The sequence below is a fragment of the Crocodylus siamensis genome, chromosome 1, assembly GCF_052110815.1.
Source record: "Crocodylus siamensis isolate JL-2025a chromosome 1, ASM5211081v1, whole genome shotgun sequence".
NCBI classification, from domain to species: Eukaryota; Metazoa; Chordata; order Crocodylia; family Crocodylidae; genus Crocodylus; species Crocodylus siamensis.
The window spans coordinates 400,899,440-400,921,897 of NC_143395.1; the positions used below are offsets into that span (position 1 = coordinate 400,899,440).

The 22,458-nt window shown below is 44.6% G+C and overlaps 1 protein-coding gene across 2 annotated transcripts in view; it reads left to right on the forward strand.

Annotated features, from left to right (window-relative positions):
- The first annotated feature begins 2,124 nt into the window (after window positions 1-2,124).
- MED17 (mediator complex subunit 17) overlaps window positions 2,125-22,458 on the forward strand; it is a 31,012-nt gene continuing 10,678 nt past the window's right edge. The window contains exons 1-11 of one of the 2 annotated variants that reach the window (XR_016439639.1): window positions 2,125-2,682; window positions 2,788-2,954; window positions 4,845-5,064; window positions 10,111-10,247; window positions 11,243-11,327; window positions 14,411-14,563; window positions 15,469-15,599; window positions 16,680-16,864; window positions 17,349-17,486; window positions 19,248-19,365; window positions 20,837-20,996. Coding sequence is in view for 1 of the 2 variants with exons in the window: in XM_090030573.1 (XP_089886699.1) it covers window positions 2,451-2,682; window positions 2,788-2,954; window positions 4,845-5,064; window positions 10,111-10,247; window positions 11,243-11,327; window positions 14,411-14,563; window positions 15,469-15,599; window positions 16,680-16,864; window positions 17,349-17,486; window positions 19,248-19,365; window positions 20,837-20,996 (1,726 nt within the window). In the remaining variant the exon portion in view is untranslated. The remainder of the gene's footprint in view (window positions 2,683-2,787; window positions 2,955-4,844; window positions 5,065-10,110; window positions 10,248-11,242; window positions 11,328-14,410; window positions 14,564-15,468; window positions 15,600-16,679; window positions 16,865-17,348; window positions 17,487-19,247; window positions 19,366-20,836; window positions 20,997-22,458) is intronic. The other variant, XM_090030573.1, reaches the window with a different exon arrangement.

Sequence of the window (22,458 nt, forward strand, 5' to 3'; positions counted from 1 at the left end):
GAGCTATCCCCCCTCAGCATATCCATCCCTCCAGTGTGGAGGCAGTGGGGGTGGCATGCAGTTTGTCCACTGCTGCCTGCTCCCACTCCCACTCCCACCTGATATATTACAACTGACTGTACTGTTAAGGCTAAAAAAGAACCCAGGATGTACAGCAACTCCCTTTCCAGCATTCCCCCCCCACCAAACCCCCCCCCCCAAAAAAACTGGTGAATTTTGAAGCATAACAGAATCCTGGGACTGGCCTGAACACAAAAATAAAAGTTAAAAGTCCAACATTACCACATTTTGCGTGCTATATGACAACAATACCTTTTAGTTCTAACACTGCATAGTAACTTGTTGACTTGACTCATGTTTCTCTCTTCCTTATCACCTAAAAGGCTTTCTGCTCCACTGTATTACTTCAAGAACAGCAATTTCCCTTGAAAATGCAAAGTGGCTTTTCATAATCAGCCTCTCTCTCTGACTCCCAATTGTTATGCTTGCTTTCTCCTGAAGAGCACACCATCAAAACTTAAAAGAAATAATTGGGCACTTCTACACACGCAATGAAGACATATGCATAAACTCCAGCACTTAACTGCACTGGAGTTTATTGTTCCCAGAAGTGCTGTTTGAACACATGTCTGAGGCAGCAGCGCATTGAACCGGGTCAGAAAAACCCCAGCTGCTGGAAGGTCCAGGGTAGAGAGTGGGGTAGGTCAGCCAGTCAACCTGGGGCTGCTCCCCCCAGCTAACCATGCTCCAGAGAGGCTGACTGGGACATGAGGGTGTATCAGCACAGGGCTAGCCAGCCGGCAACCCCCACAATGAAGCACCCTCATGCCCTAGCAGCTGGGGCAGTGTTTACATGTGCATTGCTGCAGAGTTTTTTTACTCCACAGCAGAATAGTACTTGTATTTACTGGTATTGAGATGCCAAGCCTTGAGATATAGTTGCAAATGTTATAGTCAGACTTCTTTGTCTAAGCCTTCAATAGCTTCTCAGTATCTACTATGCAGAGATAGAATATATATAATACAGTAAGGTCATTTGATAACGCATCTAATTCCTAATGTATGAAGCCAATGCAGTGACACTTATGTTAGCTAGGGAATTAGTTATCTGGCAAGACTTAAGCAGCTTTTCAGGAAGAGAATCAGCCCTCCAAAGACTAATAAAGAAGTCATTATCCATTCTTCTTACTGACTAGTTAAAGAATTAAATAATTTTATTAGAAAGGCTATTTTGAGAATTGAATTACTGATATAAAAAGTAGGTTTTTGGACTTATTCAACATCAAATTTCAACCCTTAATCAACACGATGTCTCAGAAAATGAATGGAGGGAAAAGTAGATTAAACAGATCCCCAACCATTAAATATGTCTCAAGAACTTTCTGACTCACTCCCCACCCCCTCTCCCAAAGGACTGTTTCAGCACACGCAGCACACTCCTAAATGTGCTACATAACTTCAGCTCCTAAAACCAGTCTGCAGGGGCTCCTAGCCAGTGAAAGGATAACAACTATTATCAAATCCAACCAACCATGAAAACAGTATTTCCTTCTTTCCAAGGAGAAACCTACTCCCTCCACTTTGCCCCATTCTTAACTTTTATAGCACTCACCATGACTTGTTTCATCTTGTCAGTGCTGTTAGAGATGCACTGAACAAGACCCAAAGCAACAGCAAGACAAAGCAACCTGCCATTCCTCTGACAGTATCACACGTCCTAGTGAAACAAAGCTATAAGCATAGCCAAGAAATAAGATTTAAGTTTTTCTTGGAATGATTTTAGCCAAATGATTTTAGCTAATGCAAGTTACCAACCACTTCTCTCACTAAAATTATTCAGACCCTTCATCCTGAAGAGGAGACATGCTGTTCTCTTGCTAATTAAGACACACTTTTGAAAAAAAGACTGGTTTTCTAGAAACAGCCTGCACCTGACAGGGGAGTAAAAAAAATAAAACAAAAACAATAATAAAGAGAAATCAAATCAAATCAAATCAAATGAAATAAATAATAAAACAAATAAATTAAGATTAAATAATAAATAATGAACTGAAATGAAAATGAAATAGATAAAAGATTAAATAACTATATAAACGAACTAAATAAGATGAAAATGTTAAATATATAAATCAACAAAAGATGAAAATACTAAATAATAAAGAAATATATAAACCAACAAAATAAAATTAAAATAATTAAAAAGTAATATAAAAAAATTAAAAAACCCAAACACTTGTCCGAGAGCATCACCCGCAATCCGGAGCTTAGCGCTGCGTAGGATCGTGCCCCTCCAGCTGTACCTGGCGCTGGACCGCACTGCGGCTGCGCGGCGGTCGCGCCTGAAGCGGCGTGTCCCTCGCCAGCTCCCGTAGCGGCCTTACGTCTGCGCAGTAGCGCGGCCGGTGGGGCCTGTAGCTGGGCAAGCGGCGCGGCGCAACACGACGGGCAGGATGTCGGGGGCGTCGGCGGTGCGGATCAGCATCGAGTCGGCATGCGAGAAGCAGGTGCAGGAGGTGGGGCTGGATGGCAGCGAGACCTACCTGCAGCCGCTTTCCATGTCGCAGAACCTGGCGCGCCTGGCACAGCGCATCGACTTCAGCCAGGGCAGCGGCTCCGAGGAGGACGAGCCCGGGCCCGGCGGCCGCGACTGGGCCTCGCCCGGCGACGCAGAGGACGAGGAGGGTGAGTGGGGGGGCGGTCTCCTAGGTGATGGCCTTTGGGGGGGCGGGGCGGTCTCCTAGGCAACGCCTGGGCCCTGAGCATTCGCTTCTCCCGCGCATGCACCAGGGTTGGTGAAGTTCCAGCCGTCACTGTGGCCCTGGGACTCGGTGCGGAACAGCCTGCGCAGCGCACTGACTGAGACCTGCGTGCTCTACGATGTGCTCGGCATTCTCAAGGACAAGAAGTTCATGACCCTTGACCCCGTCGTGCAGGACCCACCACCCCCCAAGCAGGTACGGCTACCACTGCACCTGCACTCTGCCTGCTCCGGTGCTCAGTCCTGAAGCCCTGGTGGTTTTGGAGCTCGCTGCCAGTTCTGCTGCCCTTTTAACTTGGTGCCTGGGGCGGGTGTCCCTTTTGCCCATCCCTGGCGATCCTGCTGGGGTTGCCTGCACCGGGCGCTTTCCACTGGCGCGTTGTTGCTAGAAGGACATGCCTCATCCTGTGGCACCTTTGGGTAGGGTTACCATATGTCTAGGTTTTCCTCTTTTTGAGCTCTCTGATCGCTGTCCGGGTGGTTTTTCACATCTGCCCAAATGTCCTGTTGCAGCCCCCACCCCCCTGCCCTGATGAAAGGTCTGGGATTGTGCTTTGCTCCGCTGGTAGGAACAGGGGGAGGGCAGTTGGAGGCAGCAGGGAGCACAGATGTACCTGCCTGCAGCTGCAGAGGCGGGCGCAGACCCATGCGGTGCTCCCTGCTGCCTCCAGTTGCCCCCCCTACTGCACCTGCAGACCAAAGCTGCAGACCAAAGCAAAATCCCAGACCTTTGGTCAGGGCAGGGGGGCGGGGGCTGCAACAGGATGGGGGGGGCAAGGGGTTGCCTGCCCCTCCAGCAGGGATGCATGACAGGTGTTCTCTTTTTTGGATCTGGAAACATGGTAGCCTTGCCTTTGGGAGCAAATAGCTGGCTCATATGTGTCAGCACAGGGAGCATGACCTGAGCCTCAGCCAGATGCACACAATGAATCACTGCACTGTGAGGTCATGCAGGTTGCTGTTTTGTTTTCAGATCCCTTTTCAATTAGAAAAGTAGCTTCATAGAGTTTTGTGGCATGACTCTGCAACTGCAGGGGTGTCAGATGCAGCCCACTTGCCAGATCCAGCCTCTGGAATCCTATCATCTGGGCCCTGGTGCTGGCCTGGGATGTACAGCTGACCCACACTTGACACATGCCAGACTGGCCCTACACGCAGGACCCAGGACATGCATTGCATGCATGGGCCCGCACTGTATACAGCATCTGTAAGGGTCAGTCCAGGGCCCTCCCTGTAAAGCTGGATCCAGTGCCCACTAAGCCAGTCCTAGACTGTACTGAACTCGGTGCCCACTCTAGTTGTTCCAGGACTCGTTGCACGTGTTGACTACCCAGGACCAGCTGAAACTGGCATTGCATGCAGCTCGCATCCCAATCCAGCCAGAGTGAACACCACATGCAGTACAGTCCCAAACCAGCAAGGGGGGGGGAGTAGCCGTTCTGGCTGTTCATCAAGCCCGTGAACAAATCCTGTGCCATATACCTGGCCCACAGAGCCAGAGGAGTTTGACACTCCTGGTATAGAGTAATGGTTCTCAATCTTTTTAGACTTAAGGCACCCTCTATGGCTTTTTGAGTTGAGCAGCACCCTGTTTCAAAAATTAATTGATGTATTACAGTGCTTAACTGCTTGAAGAGGGGCTGGGGAAGGAGGAGCAGGAAATAGCTTGTGCTGCAGTGAGGGGTGGAAGGAGGAGCCTGCATTTACCTCCTCACCTAAGCTTTTCACCTATCTCCTCTTTCCAGAGTGCAGCACCCTTCAAAAACTATCACAGCACCCCAAAATGCTGCTGTACCGTGGCTGAAAGTCATTGGCCTAGAGGGTTGTGCACCACTGATACAGCTCCTACTTTGTTATCTGTTGTCTGAAAGGGCAATGCCAAGACTCATTTTGGTCCCAGTGGTCTGTGTGCAGAGACTGCCAATACAATTGTTAATTAGCATAGCGTGAGGCATTAAATTCTTTTTAAATAAGTTACTGAACAGCCAGCAAAAATAAGTACCAGCAATTTCTAGTAATGATTGCTTTGAAGATGTTTTTCTCATAAATATTTACTTCCATTCAATGTTTATTTTCATGTTTCCAGAATCCTCAGTTTTTACAGTTGATTTCAAAAAAGAAGTCACTAGCTGGAGCAGCACAAATCCTGTTGAAAGGAGCAGAAAGGTTATCCAAATCAGTAGCAGAAAACCAGGAAAATAAGCGGCAAAGAGATTTCAACTCTGAGCTGTTGAGACTGAGACAACACTGGAAATTGAGAAAAGTAGGAGACAAAATTCTTGGGGATCTGAGCTACAGAAGTGCAGGTATGGTACATCACTGCTTATCAGGAATCTCAAATATTGATATTTCAAGAAACAACTGATAATTATTATATTAGAATAAAATAATTAAAGGTCTTAGTCTGTCTATCTGTCCGTAACACTTTTGGTCAGCTGTGCATGTGCCGCTGAGAGGGCGGGTGGCGATTGGCTGTGTGGAGGCAGAGGTGGACCGGTGTGAGGGTGGAGGCATGCATGCACCCAACAGTTGGCAGGAAGGGAGGGAAGGCAGGGAAGCCCCGCGACTCATGCTCAGTGGAGGAGGTGGAGGCAGAGACAGATGGGAGGCAGGCAGGCAGGCATGCACCCACCCAACAGCTGGCAGGGAAGTGGGGGACAGGAGGGGAAGCAGGGGAGGTGGGACAGAGCCCCGCTGCTCAGGAGGAGGCAGACACAGGCAGGGAATGGGAGGCTTTGTTGGTGGCTGGAGGAGACAGTGGTGGCACAGGGAGTGCTTACACTCCTTTGTAATTTTAAATCCGTTATTCATGACTGGCGATTGGTTAGTATTATATAAATCCTTTTAAATTATAAAGTGGAGAGGAATTATTTATGAGTTGACATGAATAAGAAAGGAGCAAAGAGAAGAACTTGCTGCTTAACAGGAGAGAAACTGAGGCACTGAGGTGGCTAAGGAATTGATTAGAGCCATTGCCTTTTTGGTACCTAGAAACTAAATGTGTTTGAAATATTTAAAAATATACAATATATACAATAAGGAAGAATCCTGCATTAGCAGTAGACTGGATTGGATAAGTGCTAGTTTTTTTTTCATCTTTTTAATTTGATGTTTGAGATTTGTTCTGTAAAGTAAAAAACAAGTTGTGTGTCATCTTTTCTGAATTAAGATCCTGATTGTATCTGAAGTATAAACTTTCCAGTATTAACTTGTACTTAATAGAATATTGAATGAGTGATTGTTAGATTCATAGATGTTAGGGTCAGAAGGGACCTCAATAGATCATTGAGTCCGACTCCCTGCATAGGCAGGAAAGAGTGCTGGGTTCAGATGACCCCAGCCAGATGCCCATCCAACCTCCTCTTGAAGATCCCCAGGCTAGGGAAGAGCACCACCTCCTTGGGAGCCTATTCCAGGTTCTGGCCACTCTAACTGTGAAGAAGTTCCACCTAATGTCCAGTCTAAGTTTGCTCTCTGCTAGCTTATGGCCATTATTTCTTGTGACCTCCAGGGGCGCTTTAGTGAGCAGAGCCCCACCAATTCCCTTCTGTGCCCCCATGATGAATTTATAGGCAGCCACAAGGTCACCTCTCAGCCTTCTCTTGCGGAGGCTGAAGAGGTCCAGGTGCCCTAGTCTCTCCCCGTAGGGCTTGGCCTGCAAGCCCTTAATCATACCAGTGGCCCTTCTCTGGACCCTCTCCAGGTTATTCACATCCCTCTTGAAGTGTGGCACCCAAAACTGCACGCAGTACTCCAACTGGGGTCTGGCCAGTGCCCAATAGAGGAGAAGTATCACCTTCTTGGTTCTGTTTGTTATGCATCTGCTGATGCACAGTAAAGTGCAGTTAGCTTTTCTGATGACTTTTGTCACACTGACGACTCATATTCATCTTGGAGTCCACTAGGACTCCAAGATCCCTTTCCGCTTCCATGCTACTGAGCAGGTCATTTCCTAGGCAGTCGGTGTGCTGGACAAGTTTCCTCCCTAGGTACAGCACTTTGAATTTCTCCTTGTTAAATTGCATTCTATTGTTTTCTGCCCATTTGTCCAACCTGTCCAGGTCTGCCTGTAGTTGTTCCCTGCCCTCTGGTGTGTCAACTTCTCGCCACAGTTTTGTATCATCTGCAAACTTGGACATGGTACACTTCACTCCCTCGTCCAAGTTTGTTTTACTTAGTTAATGTAAGATTCCTATTCCGTTTTGGAGCCATGATACAGTAGACACAAAAATGCTGTTTGTGTGGCAGTTACTCTAAGGTAATATTGTCCTAGTTAAAATCTTGGTCCTGAAAATACTACTACAAGTGCTGAATTCCATTCCTCAGTAGTCCCACTTTAGGCATGTACATGTTGTTATTGACTTCAAGTTAAGCATTTGCACAGGTACTTGTGAATAAAGGCGAATATAGCACTAGTCTAAGTTAAAAATGAATCATAGATTCATAGATTCATAGATGCTAGGGTCGGAAGGGACCTCAATAGATCATCGAGTCCGACCCCCTGCATAAGCAGGAAAGAGTGCTGGGCCTACATTACCCCAGCTAGATACACATCCAACCTTCTCTTGAATACCCCCAGGGTAGGGGAGAGCACCACCTCCCTTGGGAGCCCGTTCCAGACCTTGGCCACTCGAACTCTGAAGAAGTTCCTCCTAATATCCAATCTAAATCTGCTCTCCTCTAGCTTGTGCCCATTATTTCTTGTAACCCCCGGGGGCGCCTTGGTGAATAAATACTCACCAATTCCCTTCTGTGCCCCCCTGACGAACTTATAGGCAGCCACCATGTCGCCTCTCAACCTTCTCTTGCGGAGGCTGAAAAGGTCGAGTTTCTCTAATCTCTCCTCGTAGGGCTTGGCCTGCAGGCCCTTAACCATACGAGTGGCCCTTCTCTGGACCCTCTCCAGGTTATCCGCATCCTTCTTGAAGTGCGGCGCCCAGAATTGCACGCAGTACTCCAGCTGCGGTCTGACCAGCGCCCGATAGAGGGGAAGTATCACCTCCTTGGACCTATTTGTCATGCATCTGCTGATGCACGATAAAGTGCCATTGGCTTTTCTGATGGTTTCGTCACACTGCCGACTCATGTTCATCTTGGAGTCCACTAGGACTCCAAGATCCCTTTCCACTTCCGTGCCACCCAGCAGGTCATTTCCTAGGCTGTAGGTGTGCTGGACATTTTTCCTCCCTAGATGCAGCACTTTGCATTTCTCCTTGTTGAACTGCATTCTGTTGTTTTCTGCCCACTTGTCTAACCTGTCCAGGTCTGCTTGCAGCTGTTCCCTGCCCTCCGGCGTGTTCACTTCGCCCCATAGCTTAGTGTCATCTGCAAACTTGGACAGAGTACATTTCACCCCCTCATCCAAGTCGCTGATGAAGACATTAAAGAGTATCGGTCCAAGGACCGAGCCCTGCGGGACCCCACTGCCCACACTCTTCCAGGTCGAAACCGACCCATCCACCACAACTCTCTGGGTGCGACCCTCCAGCCAATTCTCCACCCACCGGACTGTGCAGTAATCCAAGTCACAGCCCCTTAACTTGTTCACCAGTATGGGGTGGGATACCATATCAAAGGCCTTCCTGAAGTCCAAGTATACGACATCCACCCCTCCTCCTGCGTCGAGGCGTTTTGTAACCTGGTCATAAAAAGAGACTAGATTGGTCAGGCACGATCTACCTGCCACGAACCCGTGCTGGTTTCCCCTCAGCATAATTTGTCCTGCCGGGCTCTCACAAATGTGAGCCTTGATGATTTTCTCAAAGATTTTGCCAAGGATGGAGGTGAGACTGACTGGCCTATAGTTACCCGGGTCCTCCTTCCTCCCCTTCTTGAAAATGGGAACCACATTGGCCCTTTTCCAGTCCTCCGGGACTTGACCCGTGCGCCACGAGCGTTCAAATATTCCCGCCAGTGGCTCTGCAATGATGTCGGCCAGTGCCTTCAGTACCCTCGGATGGAGCTCATCCGGGCCTGCCGACTTAAAGGCATCCAGTTCCTCCAAGTGACCCTGCACCACCTCAGGGTCCACGCGTGGAAGTCTGGTGCCTTGCTGCTGCCTCCCTACACTCCCAGTGAGAGACTTGTCATGCCTCTCGCTTAGGAACACTGAGGCGAAGAACTCGTTGAGGAGTTCAGCCTTGTCCCCTCTGTCCGTCACCAATTGTTTCTGCCCATTTAGCAGGGGTCCTATTCCTCCCTGGGCCTTCCTTTTACTCCCTATATATCTAAAAAACAATTTCTTATTGTCTTTTACTTGGGTTGCCATCCTCAGCTCCATGGTAGCTTTGGCCTGTCTAACTGCCTCCCTACAAGCACGAGCAGAAGAGGTATATTCCTCTTTGGTGATCTCTCCCTGTTTCCACTTTTTATGTGCTCCCCTTTTGGCCCTTAGTCTGCCCTGGATTTCTCTGGTCAGCCAGGGAAGCCTCCTGGCCCCTTTCCCTCTTTTACCTCGCACGGGGATCGTCTCGCTTTGTGCTCGAAGGATAGCTTCCTTAAGGCACAGCCACCCTTCTTGGGCTCCCATCATTTCAAAACTACTACTCTGCAGTGCATCCTTCACTAATCGCCTGAGTTCGCTGAAATCAGCTTTCCTAAAGTCCAGCACGTTCACCCTACTGGTTACCTTACCCACTCGACGCCTTATGTTGAATTGTACTTTTAGGTGATCACTGTCCCCCAGATGGCTACCGATCTGTAGGTCCCCTACTATGTCATCCCCCGTTGCCAATACCAGATCCAGTAAGGCATTCCCCCTAGTGGGACCATGTACCTCCTGCGTCAGGTGGAGGTCCTGTACACAGGTTAGAAACCTGCGTGAGCGGTGGGACTTTGCTGTCTGTGTCTCCCAGCAGATGTCCGGGTAGTTTAGGTCCCCCATGACCACCGCCTCTTTAGCTTTTATGGTCTCTGAGAGTTGCCTCAGGAGCCCCAAATCTATTTCTTCCCCTTGATGTGGGGGTCTGTAGCAGACCCCTACCACCAAATCCTTTTCTCCTTGCCCCCCATGTAGCCTAACCCACAGTCCTTCTAATTCCTCATCCTTTGATTCTGTCTTGATGAGGGTTGATGTATATTGCTCCTTAACATAGAGCGCAACCCCTCCCCCCCTTTTCCCCACTCTGTCCTTTCTGTACAAAAATCATTGCTTTTTATACACTATGAGGAGACAAATTTAATTATTTTGAAACAGCCAAGTAAATCAAATCTAAGTAATACTCCTTTTGCATGGTACAAATGTATGAGGACTTCCTATAACAGAAACATTTTCTTTTGAAAGTTTCCATTGTTCACAGGAACATGTACGTTCTATGACATAACATGTACATCCCTCTTCTTCCCTTTTTTAGGATCCCTCTTCCCTCATCATGGCACGTTTGAAGTGATAAAAAACACAGACATTGATCTAGATAAGAAAATCCCTGAAGATTATTGTCCACTGGATGTTCAGATTCCAAGTGATTTAGAGGGATCAGCCTATATAAAGGTGTGTCAAATATATATAGTATAATTTCTACATTATTTAAACCCCAGGGAATTGCGCAGAAAAGCTCAAAATTATGCAAAATTAATTACTTTTTTTAAACAAATTAAACTAAATACAGTAAAAGCCCTGTTATTCGGCATGAATGGGGAATGCTAGGTGTCAGTTATGTAAAAATTCCAGTTACCCGAGTCACGCAGGGGAGAGGGGGCTAGTGGCAGCCGCACACAGAGTGGAGGCGGGGGTGGCAGCAGCCGAAAATTGTAGTTAATAGAGTATTTTGGCTTGTAGAATGCTGTTTAACACGGATTTTACTATATAACACTATTTGAGCTTTCTTTAAAAATATATGCAGGTACTTTGTATGGTTGTGGGGTATTTGGGGGGGGATTTGTGAAGGTGTGGGAGCGTGGAGTTTGTGGGGGGATTATGAAGAGGGTTGTGTATGGGCTTTGTGAGGAAGTCTGGGTATGACATTGTGTGGTTTTTGTGGGCATGTGGGGGAGTTATGAAGGTATGGGCGTGTGGGTGGGTGTGAGCCCCCCACCACACCAAATATCCTCCCACCCCTATGGTGCAGAGCCCCCACCGTTGGCAGAGGGAGGCAGAGCCCTCAGCAACTCGCGCCTCATGGAGCCCACCCGGCCCAGTGGCATGCAGCCCATACTGACCCACAAACCCCACCCACATGCACCCTGACACCTACCCTCTGCCCCTCGTAGTCAGGAGCTCCCCTTCCCACTTACCCAGCTGTCTAGTCATGAGGCTCTGTGCCTCCACATCATGGGGCTTCCAGCTGAAATGAGGCTCCCAGCCCCGTGGAGGTGGAGGCACAGAGCCCGCCATGGTTAAATGATGCAAAATATTGCAACTGTGCATGGTCATGCCTTTTATGCGCAAAATTGCATGGGCTCAAAATTGCTTAGGTCCCCAGGGTGTAATTATTCATATACTAGTATGCAGAATGAGACAAAACAATCTCCTTTTTTCTTGTACAGGTTTCTATTCAAAAGCAAGCTCCAGATATAGGTGACCTTGGCACAGTTAACCTCTTTAAAAGACCTTTGCCAAAATCAAAACCAGGTACCATTTGTTAAATGTCACTCTCGAGGGGTTTGAATTTAATGCTTAATAAGGAAGTATTTGTGGTGGTAGAAAACAAGAACAGAGGGACATTTTCTGATTCTTGATTTACTGGAAATTCTATACTGGATTACGGTTGAGGTTTTGCAAATATGGCTCCTTCAAAATGGCTAAATAAATATAATGGTTCTGAAGGTCTAAATATCATTTCAGTGACTTTCATTCATCCCCTTAGCTGCTGAAGTAAAGCTATTGATTCATTTGTCATTGCCTGCTGAAAATCAAGTGCGATTGCTATTTCAATTTCAACTTTGCACATTTTATGAAATAGAGATCTTTGGTAAGCATTTAGTAGATGAAACTAGGAATGGGATATTGGTTAGGGGGTTTCTGTTTTATATTGAAGCTCTGATTTCCCATTTAAGTTGTCTTTTCTCTTGTTTCTCTGGTTTTATAAGTTTTTCGGGTGGCATCTACACTAAATCAAGTATCTTGTTTGTAGTTATTACAGTCACAAAAGTAGTTAAGCTGTAATATCTATGATTTTGTGGAAGAGGGGCAGAAAGGTGAGAGACTTGCATCTGGGAGCTTCTTGTATTTAAGTCACTGCTTTCATAGATTTCATGGACATTAGGGCTAGAAGGGACCTTGGGAGATCATTGAGTCCAACCCCCTTCCCCAGGGGCAGGAAGTCAGCTGGAGTCAAAGGATCCCAGCAAGATAAACATCCAAATGTCTCTAAAGGGTCTGAAGTAGGTGCTTGCACCACCTCTGGCGGCAGTCTGTTCCAGGCCTTGGGGGGTCAGATAGTAAAGAAGCTCTTCCTCATGTCCAGCCTGAAACGGTCTTGGAGGAGTTTGTGACCATTTGATCTTGTCATCCCTTGGGGCGCTCTGGTGAACAGGCATTCCCCCAGATCGTGATATACACCCCTTATATACTTGTAGGCAGCCACCAGGTCCCCCTGAGCCTGTGCTTTTCCAGGCTGAAGAATCCCATAACTTTGATTCTGTTTCAAGTCAAATTTAGGTAGATGACATCAATTCCTACTGTCACTAAGATCGAGTATTGAATAGTGGATGCTTATAAGTTGGCAGCACAACCTATGTTCTTTTGGTCTCTTGCTGTTCATTAAAGGCAGGAACTGATGAAGTAGTAGATTTTTTTTTTAAATGTACAATGTAGCAAACTGCAGGGAGTAAAGGTGAAGTTAGTGATTGTGTTAATAAATATTGACTTCATGAGTTATTCAGAAGCTTTATTCTAAATTGGAATTTACTTGATCCAGCAGGTACAGTGCTCAATAGTAAGTACCCTATATGCAACCTCACTAAGTGACTTGCACCATTTTTAAAGGTCTGCATTAGCCAGCTTGTCCAATTAAAGGTGTTGATTTTGCTCTGTAAGGTCCTGAGCGGTTTACGTCTTGGTTACTTCAAGAGAACTTTCCCTACTAATTGCTATGGCAGCAAAGTCAGCTTAGATGCTCTTCTTTATTTCTGAGATCTAAATGTTTTCATATGGGACATTCTAGGTGGGAAGTTCTCAGTGCCAAAACTAACTTCCTCATGGTTTATAGGCATATGGCCCCACCTGGAATGCTAGACTGCTCTGGTCACTCCATTCCAAAAGATGTATCCTGTTTAGAAAAGGTTGCAAGGTGAGCAATAAAATAATTTAGAGGGATAGAGAGCAACTGAAAATATTGATAGTTAAATCTCAGAAATGAAACTGTGTGAGGTGATATGCTAGAGGTATAGATAGGGAAATGAGCTGCATTTATATACCTTTTCTCAATACTAGGAATGTTTACATTTTATGAAAATGAAAGGTGTGATGCAAGCTAAAAGGAAATGGGTCTTTCATAACATCTCTTTCATCCGCTATCTTACAGCAGTAGGTTTCCACAGGGAATCTAAGAGCCTAGAAAAACCAAAAGGATTAGATGCTTTTACAGATAATGGGAACTTCAGCACTACCAAACAAAGTCATAAATCCTAATGCTTCATACAATAATCAGTAATTGGAGGGGCTTAGATCCTGCCAGTAGGTGGAGTTTGTTCCACAGCTGTCTGTAGGAGACTCTTGAACTTTCTTCATAACTACTGGTACTGGTTTCTGTAAAACAGGAAGCTCTAGCAAGGGTCTGGACACCTATGGCACTTTTTACGTTTAGGGCATAGCATATGGTATCTATTTGTTTACTTGGGCAATAACTTAAAAAAATCAGGAACTAGCCTGTACACAAGTGCAGAGGCTGCTCTGATACTGTAATTACAGCATGTTGGAGCAGGCTCGTTTAACCAATAATTACAGGTGATCACCAATGATTACCAACAATCTTCAGTTGCCAATTAATCACTGGCAATCATTGGTAATTAATTGGTAACTGTCACACTCCAGCCAGCTTCTATGTCTCCTGTATTAGGATCCCCCCACTTCAAAATAGCAGTGGTGGCACTTGAACTAAAACTTGTTGAATGACCTTTACACAAGACACTGAGGCACTGTAATTACACAGAGGAGCTTTACTTATACGGAGGAACTTTACACGAGACATGGAGGAGCTTTGAATGAGCTTTACACGCTTTAATTACACACAAGAGCTTTACATGAGACAGGGAGATGCTTTAATTAGAGTAGCTGTTGGAGTCACTCTAAAGTGTTACGCTGGCCCCCCACCCCCCGAAAAAATATAGAAGTGTCCTAGATGCCTAACTCCATAGTGAAACATCTACTTGGCTTTTGAAAGTGCTTTGACTTTCTTTTCGTGGGCGTATTTTACATATCTTGTGTTGCAAGCTTCCAGTGCATGGGAAACTGGATCTGAAGCTGTAGGTCTAACCCAATACAACTAATTAATATAAATATAGGAAGAGTCTATTTAAAATTCACTAGTGTTGTGTTTTCTGTGCACTCTTATGGTGTTATAACAAGGTTCAGATTAGGTGGAAACAGTAGTCCAGACTTTTCTAGCCTCTTTAACCATCTTACCTGGTGCCTTAGTCATTCCTTAAGAGCTGTATACAATAGTTGTTCTTTGCTACTTTTTTAAAAGAACAAGCACCATTCATTTTTCTTAGGTGCTCCACATTGGCAGACAAAACTAGAAGCTGCACAAAATGTCCTGTTATGCAAAGAAATCTTTGCCCAGCTGTCAAGAGAAGCAGTTCAAATTAAGTCACAAATTCCTCACATTGTTGTGAAGAACCAGATCATCTCTCAGCCTTTTCCAGGTAGGAAACTTTTGGGATACTCTTGTTCTATAAATGGGGAATCCAGACTGAAACACTGACTAAATATGAAGGTTTTCTTGGTAAATAAGTTTACATCTTACTCATACCAAATAGATGTATGATGTTCCCTGAATTCTGCAGTTAATTCCAACTAAATAAGAAGATCCAAGAAACAACAATATAAAAAATCCCCACATGACCATACTTCAGCCAGTGAGTGTACTTACACCACTGGTGGCATTGTTTTTAAACACAATTCTCTGTCCATCAAAAATAATGATAGCCAAAAGCACCACCTCATGGAGGTCATACTTTGAGGTTGTGTGTCAGTTGATGCTGTATAGGAGAAAAATTTAATCTGTTAATAGACCTTGAAGAGAGGTAAATTGGTTGCCATTTATCTTGGAAGATCAGTAGTATGGGGAACCTGAAAGCATCACTAGTTGTTTAGAGAATTCTCCATTCTTGAACCTGACTACACCTGCTCAAGGCTATTTTTCTGCATTCATTCAAAAACGTACTGAAGCAATGTTGTATGTAAGTTATTCTTTCCCTGCAATGTTATGAAGAGTTTCCTTTTTTTCTATTTGCTTGATTCCATAAAGATGGAAAACACCTCCATCTCTGACTTCTGTTGACCTAGCAGCCAAGGTCAGACCAGCTACAGGTTCTTTGATTAATTATATATTAAATTAAAATGTTGCAGTTTTTTATGAGATGTTATTTGCTTTTCAACTGCAGTCTGACCTCATTGTTTTATCTTCTCTGAAATTTTAAATATTGCTTTGAAAGCTAACACTATGGTAAGAAGAGGAGGAAAGGAGAAAAGAATAAAAAAAGATACTCTGGCTATAAGTTAGTCTACATGAAAATATTGACGGTTATTTTCTTAATTTTTTGTGCAGGATTGCAGTTGTCTATATCCTTGTGTCACTCTTCTAATGATAAGAAATCTCAAAAGTCTGCCTCTGACAGACAAAGTCCAGAGGATCATCTCTATGTCCTGGAACACAACTTGCATCAGCTGATCAGAGAGGTAATACATTTTAGTTGAACACTGACATTGTTTTTCCTTCAGGAGTCTGGTTTGGAGTCTTGAATACAATGTCATGACACTATTGCACTATTAGAGGTCAGTCAGTTCCTCCCTGTGTAAAGCAGTCCTCTTACATGTCTAAAGAAGTGTCTCCATTGTATAAATGGAGCAAGGCTGATATTAGGAGCTCCCCTTGTACCTGTGTGAAATATTATTCCCTTGATTTAGCCTCTTGATTACAAGAAGATGGTTCTGAATCATTCCTGCATTAAGACTCCTCACCATTCTCTTGCTCCAGAAATTGGTTGTCAGGCTCTTTAAAGCAGATATCAGTGCAGGCATTGACAAAAGAAAAGCACTACCTGCATTGCTTCTGGAGCCTGACGATAGAATTTTATTTAATAGAAGGCATTAAGTAATGACTGAGCCTGTGACCCTTTGTGTTCCCTTGGGTGGTAGAGGAGTGTGTCAGGGCACAAAGGAATGCACAGCCTCAAACACACCATATCCAGAAAGTTCTGAGTTTTCTTGCCAAAAGTAGCATCTTCTACATCACAGCTCTGTTCCCACCTGTAAATTTCTTCTAATCTGTCCTCATTGTTTCTCTTAAGTGAGAGCCCTTCTGAACAGGCTTGTTGCTCTCAGTGGAACTTGTACTGCAGCAGAGCTCAGTAACCTTGCGGCTGCTACACAGATGAGAAAATACACTGGCAAATAGGTCTTTTATTAAAGGGGGCTAAGTAATCCAGGCTCTGTGCTGCCTGTGAGCTGTGAAACCATAAAAATTGGCTGACGTTTACATTTTCCTAATTTATAGGAATAGCTTTCTCTCGTTAAAGCACCCACTCAGTGGAAAAACATGGAAAGGACCTCAAGGCACTGTCCATTGCAGAACCTAAAAGTAGAAGCACAGAGACTACTTTGTGTTCTTTTGGCTACCCCAAGTACTCCATTTTTTGTGGAATTGTACATTTGTTTCAAGTCATTCTTTTGAGAGGTGAAGCAGCGTATGTTAGCAAACTGCATGCCGTTACTGGGGTGTGCGTTCCTCTCATTTCTAATTGGTTTTGTCTGTTACAGTTTCACAAGCAAACTTTGAGCTCCACGGTAATGCCACACCCAGCTAGTGCACCATTTGGCCATAAGAGAATGAAGCTGGCAGGACCTCAGGCATTTGACAAAAATGATATCAACTCCTTGCAGTCCAATGAAGGGCTTCTGGAAAAGATTATTAAGCAGGCAAAACATATCTTTCTGAGGCGCAGGTATGTGCACAGGCCACTCTGGTTAAAGCCAAGGTAAAGCCAGACTACTAGCATCTTGCACCCCAGGCTGGTGATTAACTTTCAAAGTGTTTCTAAACCTTATTCTTCATTGCTGAATGCTTTTGTAAGACTTCATTTCTAGGTATTGAGAATCAGTAGTTTATTATCTTCAAGTCTGTATAAAACTTCTATGGAATATGAGCACAAGAGTGTTCAGCACTTACTTCTCTTTTTATGCAGTCCTTATATTGCAGCCTACCAATAGATTTATGTACCACTTTGGGAAAAAGATGACTTTCTCTGGGGGGGTAAGGGGGGTGTTCTCCGTATACAGCTGAACAACAAATATCTGACTTGAACATAAATGTTATCTTGCACAGTCAACTAGATCAGACAGAGGCTTGCTTACTTCCCCTCTGCCCTTGGAGAAAAGACAATCGTGCATATTGTCTATTGAGGGTGGTATGTCTTTGTTTTGTTTTAGAACTGCTCGAACCATTGATAGTCTTGCTAGTCGCATTGAAGATCCACAGATTCAGGCCCATTGGTCCAACATAAATGATGTTTATGAATCCAGTGTTAAGGTTTTAATAACTTCTCAAGGTTATGAGCAGATATGCAAGTAAGTATGAAAGCTCTGCAGATGTGGATTATTCATTTGTTAAGAATGAGAAAATGTTTTGCTTTTCCTACATTGTGATACATGTGACTTTAAAGAAGCAACATTAATCTCTGTTCATATTTGTTTTAGGAAGGAAAGTTACCCCCCTCAAAGTTACCTCTCTCCTATATCTAAAAGTTACATTTATATAGGAATTTAATAAATAGATAACTACATTTTCTTCAAATAAGTGACCATAATAGAGTCTCTTTCTCTTCCCTTTCCCTCCCCCCCCAAAAGGAGTCAAATCTTGAACCTGATTACCTGAGTTCAGCTTTTTTCATCATGAAAATCAGAGCTCCCCCTGCCCCCTTTAGCTCACCAGGACAAGGATCCAGCAGCAATTGTCCCCCCTGCACTACTTTGTGGTGCTGAGCAACCCTGATATGCTGCTGCCTTGTGCATGCCATTGCCCCTCTTGCCCCTCACTCCACAACTGCAGCACCCTGGGCCTGCCGGTGCCCCTCACTCCCCACCCACAGCCTCCCCACCCCTTCCAGTGCCCTTTGCTCTCAGCCCCCTGTCCCTGCCTGTGGCTCTCACTTCCCGCCCCTGCCAATGATGGCCCTCACTCCCCAACCACAGCTCCCTCCTGGCTCTGCTGGTGCCCTTCTTTCCCAACAACCCCCACCCCCAGTCCTGTTGGAGGGGGCCCTCAGCTGCCAGGGCTGTGGGGTCAGGGACCCAAGTCTGCAGCCCCCTGCTTACAGCAGTACTCAAGCCTGGATGCCACATATGGGAGACAGTGGGTGCTGTGGCGTTTTGGAGGCAGATGCAGGCTGCTTGCTGCAGGCTTGCCCTCCCCACCCTGCTGCCCTCCCCACAAGACCTCTGCAGCCCAGTAGCTGAGACCTGGCGTGGCAAGGCACAGCGAAGCCAAGTAGGGAAATTCATTGCTGTTGCCATGAGTCCTGCGCCACCATGGCAAGGCACCCCCCGTGCCTGCCTAGCGGCAGTGACAGACACAACTCCATGCTGCCAGCCCTACTTCTACCAGTGGGCAGGGAGTTCCTCACCATGGTGGCATGGGGCTCGTGGTGGAAGCACTGAGCTTCCCTACCCCACCCCACTCTGCCCTCCTTGCTGGGTCTTGCCTACTGGACCATGAAGTCTCTGCACACAGACTTGCACCAAAATACTGGAGGTGTAATAATAGTCCAGTTTGTTACTTCAGTTATTTTGATGCTGGCTTCCTTTTAGAGAAGCTGTTAGTTCTTTTACTACGTTGGGTGACCCAGAAGTTGCTGGGATCACAGATGAGCCCAGTTTCTTTGTATTATCTTGCTGCTAGGTCCAGTTTTGTGAAAAAATGTAAAACTGCAGTTTAGAGGATTTTGTGCTTTAGTATCACTTAAGGAATAGGAATTTTAAAAAAATCCTTGTTTATAGCAATCCTTGTCTACAGACTAGAGTAGACATGCATGGTTTTGTATTACCAGTAGATGTGGTGATTGTAGACCAGCAGATGTTGGGTTAATCAAAATATTTAAAAACAAGTAGAACTTGCATAATATTTAAAGACTCCTGCTTTTGTTAGTCATTCAGAAAACAGCTGTTTCCCTTTTCTGTCCCAGGAAGTAATAGAGTCTGTTGAGGTGTGAGCTTCCTACAGGATTATTCTTTAGTATGTTTAAGGTACTTCATTCTTAAATTAAAATGGATGTCTTCTGCCAACTTTTAGGCAGTTTTAGTAAATATACATGTATTTTTGTCCTTGTAAAGGTCTATTCAGCTACAACTGAACATTGGAGTTGAACAGATCCGAGTCGTGCACAGGGATGGAAGAGTTATCACATTATCCCACCAAGAGCAAGAGCTGCAGGATTTCCTTCTGTCTCAGGTAAACGTAAAGACTAGAAAAAGAATAACATGGAACTTGTATACATCTGTATAAACTACGTAACTGTATGCATATTGCCATATGTCTCTGGGACAAATTGTAGCAAGTACATGAGTACAGTTGGGACAAAAGTATCACTTAAAGGTGTCAAAGATGGAAGGTTGTTAGAAATTCTGCATAGAATACATAGTTGGTCTAATAAAAGATATCACATCTACTCAAAGAACCATACATGCGTAGAATGGAGAACTGTAGAAGAAGATTTATATTCCAGGCTTCTCATGGTTGATTAAATTCTTCAAGAAACACCTATATGTCAGCTGTGGCAACTGATTCCAAAAATGGCAGCACACTGTAGCCAGGTTCAGAAGTACCAGTGGCACACAAATAAATTTGAAATATACTTAGCTGCAAAGTACGTGTTGCCTACCATATGAACGGTCAGTATGCTGTGCTTGCTAGAAACCTCACACTAAGCATCTGACATGGTTCTCACCATGTCTGCTAAGGTAACCATATCCTGTTAGGGGCAGAGAATCTTTATAGTTCACATGCCTATAACTGCTGTCACTTTCAACACTGACACAGAATTTCCAGCTTTGTATCTGATATTACCTGATAATTGGCATTTGAATGAAGTATGGTTTCTGAATTGTTTAGAACAAGGTTTTGTTTTGTTTCAGCAGCAGCGGTGTTTCTAGTAGTGCATTCTACATAGCATAGACACAGGCATTTGATCAGCAGAGTATTCTGAATTAAGTTTGCCTGATTTGAATTATATGGAACCCTGACAGGGAGTTAAAATCAATTTTATCGAAGCTATTGCTTTCACTAGCCAGATGGTTTTCAAACTCCACCATGGAGAGCTGGCTGGCTGTCTAGCACTAATACCTCCTTGCTTCCAACTGTTAAATCACTCCATTGAAAAGGATTTTAGCTCTTCCAAGCAATTACCCTACCTTCCATTGGATGTAAGTCCCAAGTAGAAAGTGTGATGATCTCTGCATTGTGCCAAAGCCCAACTTGTGTCTTTCCAAATTTGCCCTGTAATATTGTTTCCTATTGGTTATTCTGGAGCCCTTTCTGCAATTGTTTTATAGAAGAAATTGTCTCTCTAATTTTAGTCTCTCCTTAATTAGATGTGTAATCTTACACTTAAAGTTTTAGTGATTCTAGAGATCTATGCTAATTGATCTTTAAAAACTCAGACCCATGTATAAGGGTAAAATGTAAAAGGTTCATACATCTTTTCAGCTCTCTGTTCACAAATGAGCTGGTGTAGACTTGGACAAAAACAAATTTCTAGTTGGTATCATATGAATTTTTGTATGATTAAGTCTCAGTGGGGAAAAAAGCATTTAAAAACCTAATATAGACCAGGAAAAAGAAATGGAAGCTAGGGAAAACTAAACATAAGATATCCATTGCAAGGCACAAAGGAAAAACACCATGAACCTCTGTCTTCTTTTAGATGTCCCAGCATCAAGTCCATGCAGTTCAGCAGCTCGCTAAAGTTATGGGATGGCACGTTCTGAGTTTCAGTAATCATGTGGGCCTGGGGCCAGTAGAGAGCATTGGCAATGCATCAGCAATCACCGTGGCATCACCAAATGGAGACTACGCTATTTCAGGTAGTATTTCATTTGATTGTGGTCATAAAATGTATTTGAGAGTAAGGTTTTCTAGCTGTTTTCTTTTAGAATCAATCTCAAGATATTAAGACTTCAGTATAGTAAATTATTTTCTGAACAAGCTTCTCCCTTCCAGTCCTCCGCTCTGTCCACCACCACCTTTTAAATGTACAAGTGATGCAAGTACTAATTCTTCTAAGGCTGCTTCTCAGACCACTGTTTAATACTCACATTATTGACTTAAAAGGTTTTAAGAAATGGCTTCAAACTAGTTGTTTCATACACACAAGAGAAATAGTTAAATATTTAATGTGTTTCATGGTAGGTAATGCAAATAAAGTTACTTGCATTCTGCACAGAGTGAAGTTGGAGAGACAGTTGCTCTGGGTTCAGAACTAGAGTTCATGTCCCTTTGTCTTGTGTTCTGACCACAATCCTGTGGTTTCTGACGTGGAGATAATGTTGCAGTACATGTTTTTCACCCCATTAAATGAATTTGTCTGCTCTTTTTAGAAGCAGAGACTCTCATAGTACTTTAAAGCAGTGGGGGCTACCCTTTTTGGCACGCATGCTACAAATTGAGCCACTCCAGTCCCCTTCCCTGACTTGATCTGCTGCTCTGCTTTTTGCTTCCTGTCCTGTCTGCTGCTGTGCTGCCTTCTCACCTCCCCAAGCTTATGAGTGCCCCACAACACGGCTGCCTGTGGCACTTGTGGCAGACATGCTGCAGATTGGCCACTCCTACGCTGAAAAATTGCAGAGATCTCTGAACAGATCTGACAAGTCTTTTGGGAAACCTCCTAATTCTCTCCCTAAGAGATTGAAATGTCTGCTGCAAAAGAAGCCTTCTGCAAACTTTCTCTTGAGAAAGCATACTGAAGGTGCATAAACTCATTAAACTTCAATAAGAATCAGTAATGAAATAAAAAGTCTCATTAAGAACTACATTAGCCTGTTTTAATTTTCTTAATTGCAGTTAGTGTTAAAGAGCAACAAGTGTATGGAGGAAGAATTAGAGCAAGCCAGAAGGAAAGGCTTTTGATGGAGTAGCTGTGTACATGAATTTCTCTTGTTTAATTAGTGGTTTTCATGGCTTATTCATAGATTCATAGATACTAGGGTCAGAAGGGACCTCAATAGATCATCGAGTCCGACCCCCTGCATAAGCAGGAAAGAGTGCTGGGCCTACATTACCCCAGCTAGATACACATCTAACCTTCGCTTGAAGACCCCCAGGGTAGGGGAGAGCACCACCTCCCTTGGGAGCCCATTCCAGACCTTGGCCACTCGAACTGTGAAGAAGTTCCTCCTAATATCCAATCTAAATCTGCTCTCTTCTAGCTTGTGGCCATTATTTCTTGTAACCCCCGGGGGGGCCTTGGTGAATAAATACTCACCAATTCCCTTCTGTGCCCCCCTGATGAACTTATAGGCAGCCACCAGGTCGCCTCTCAACCTTCTC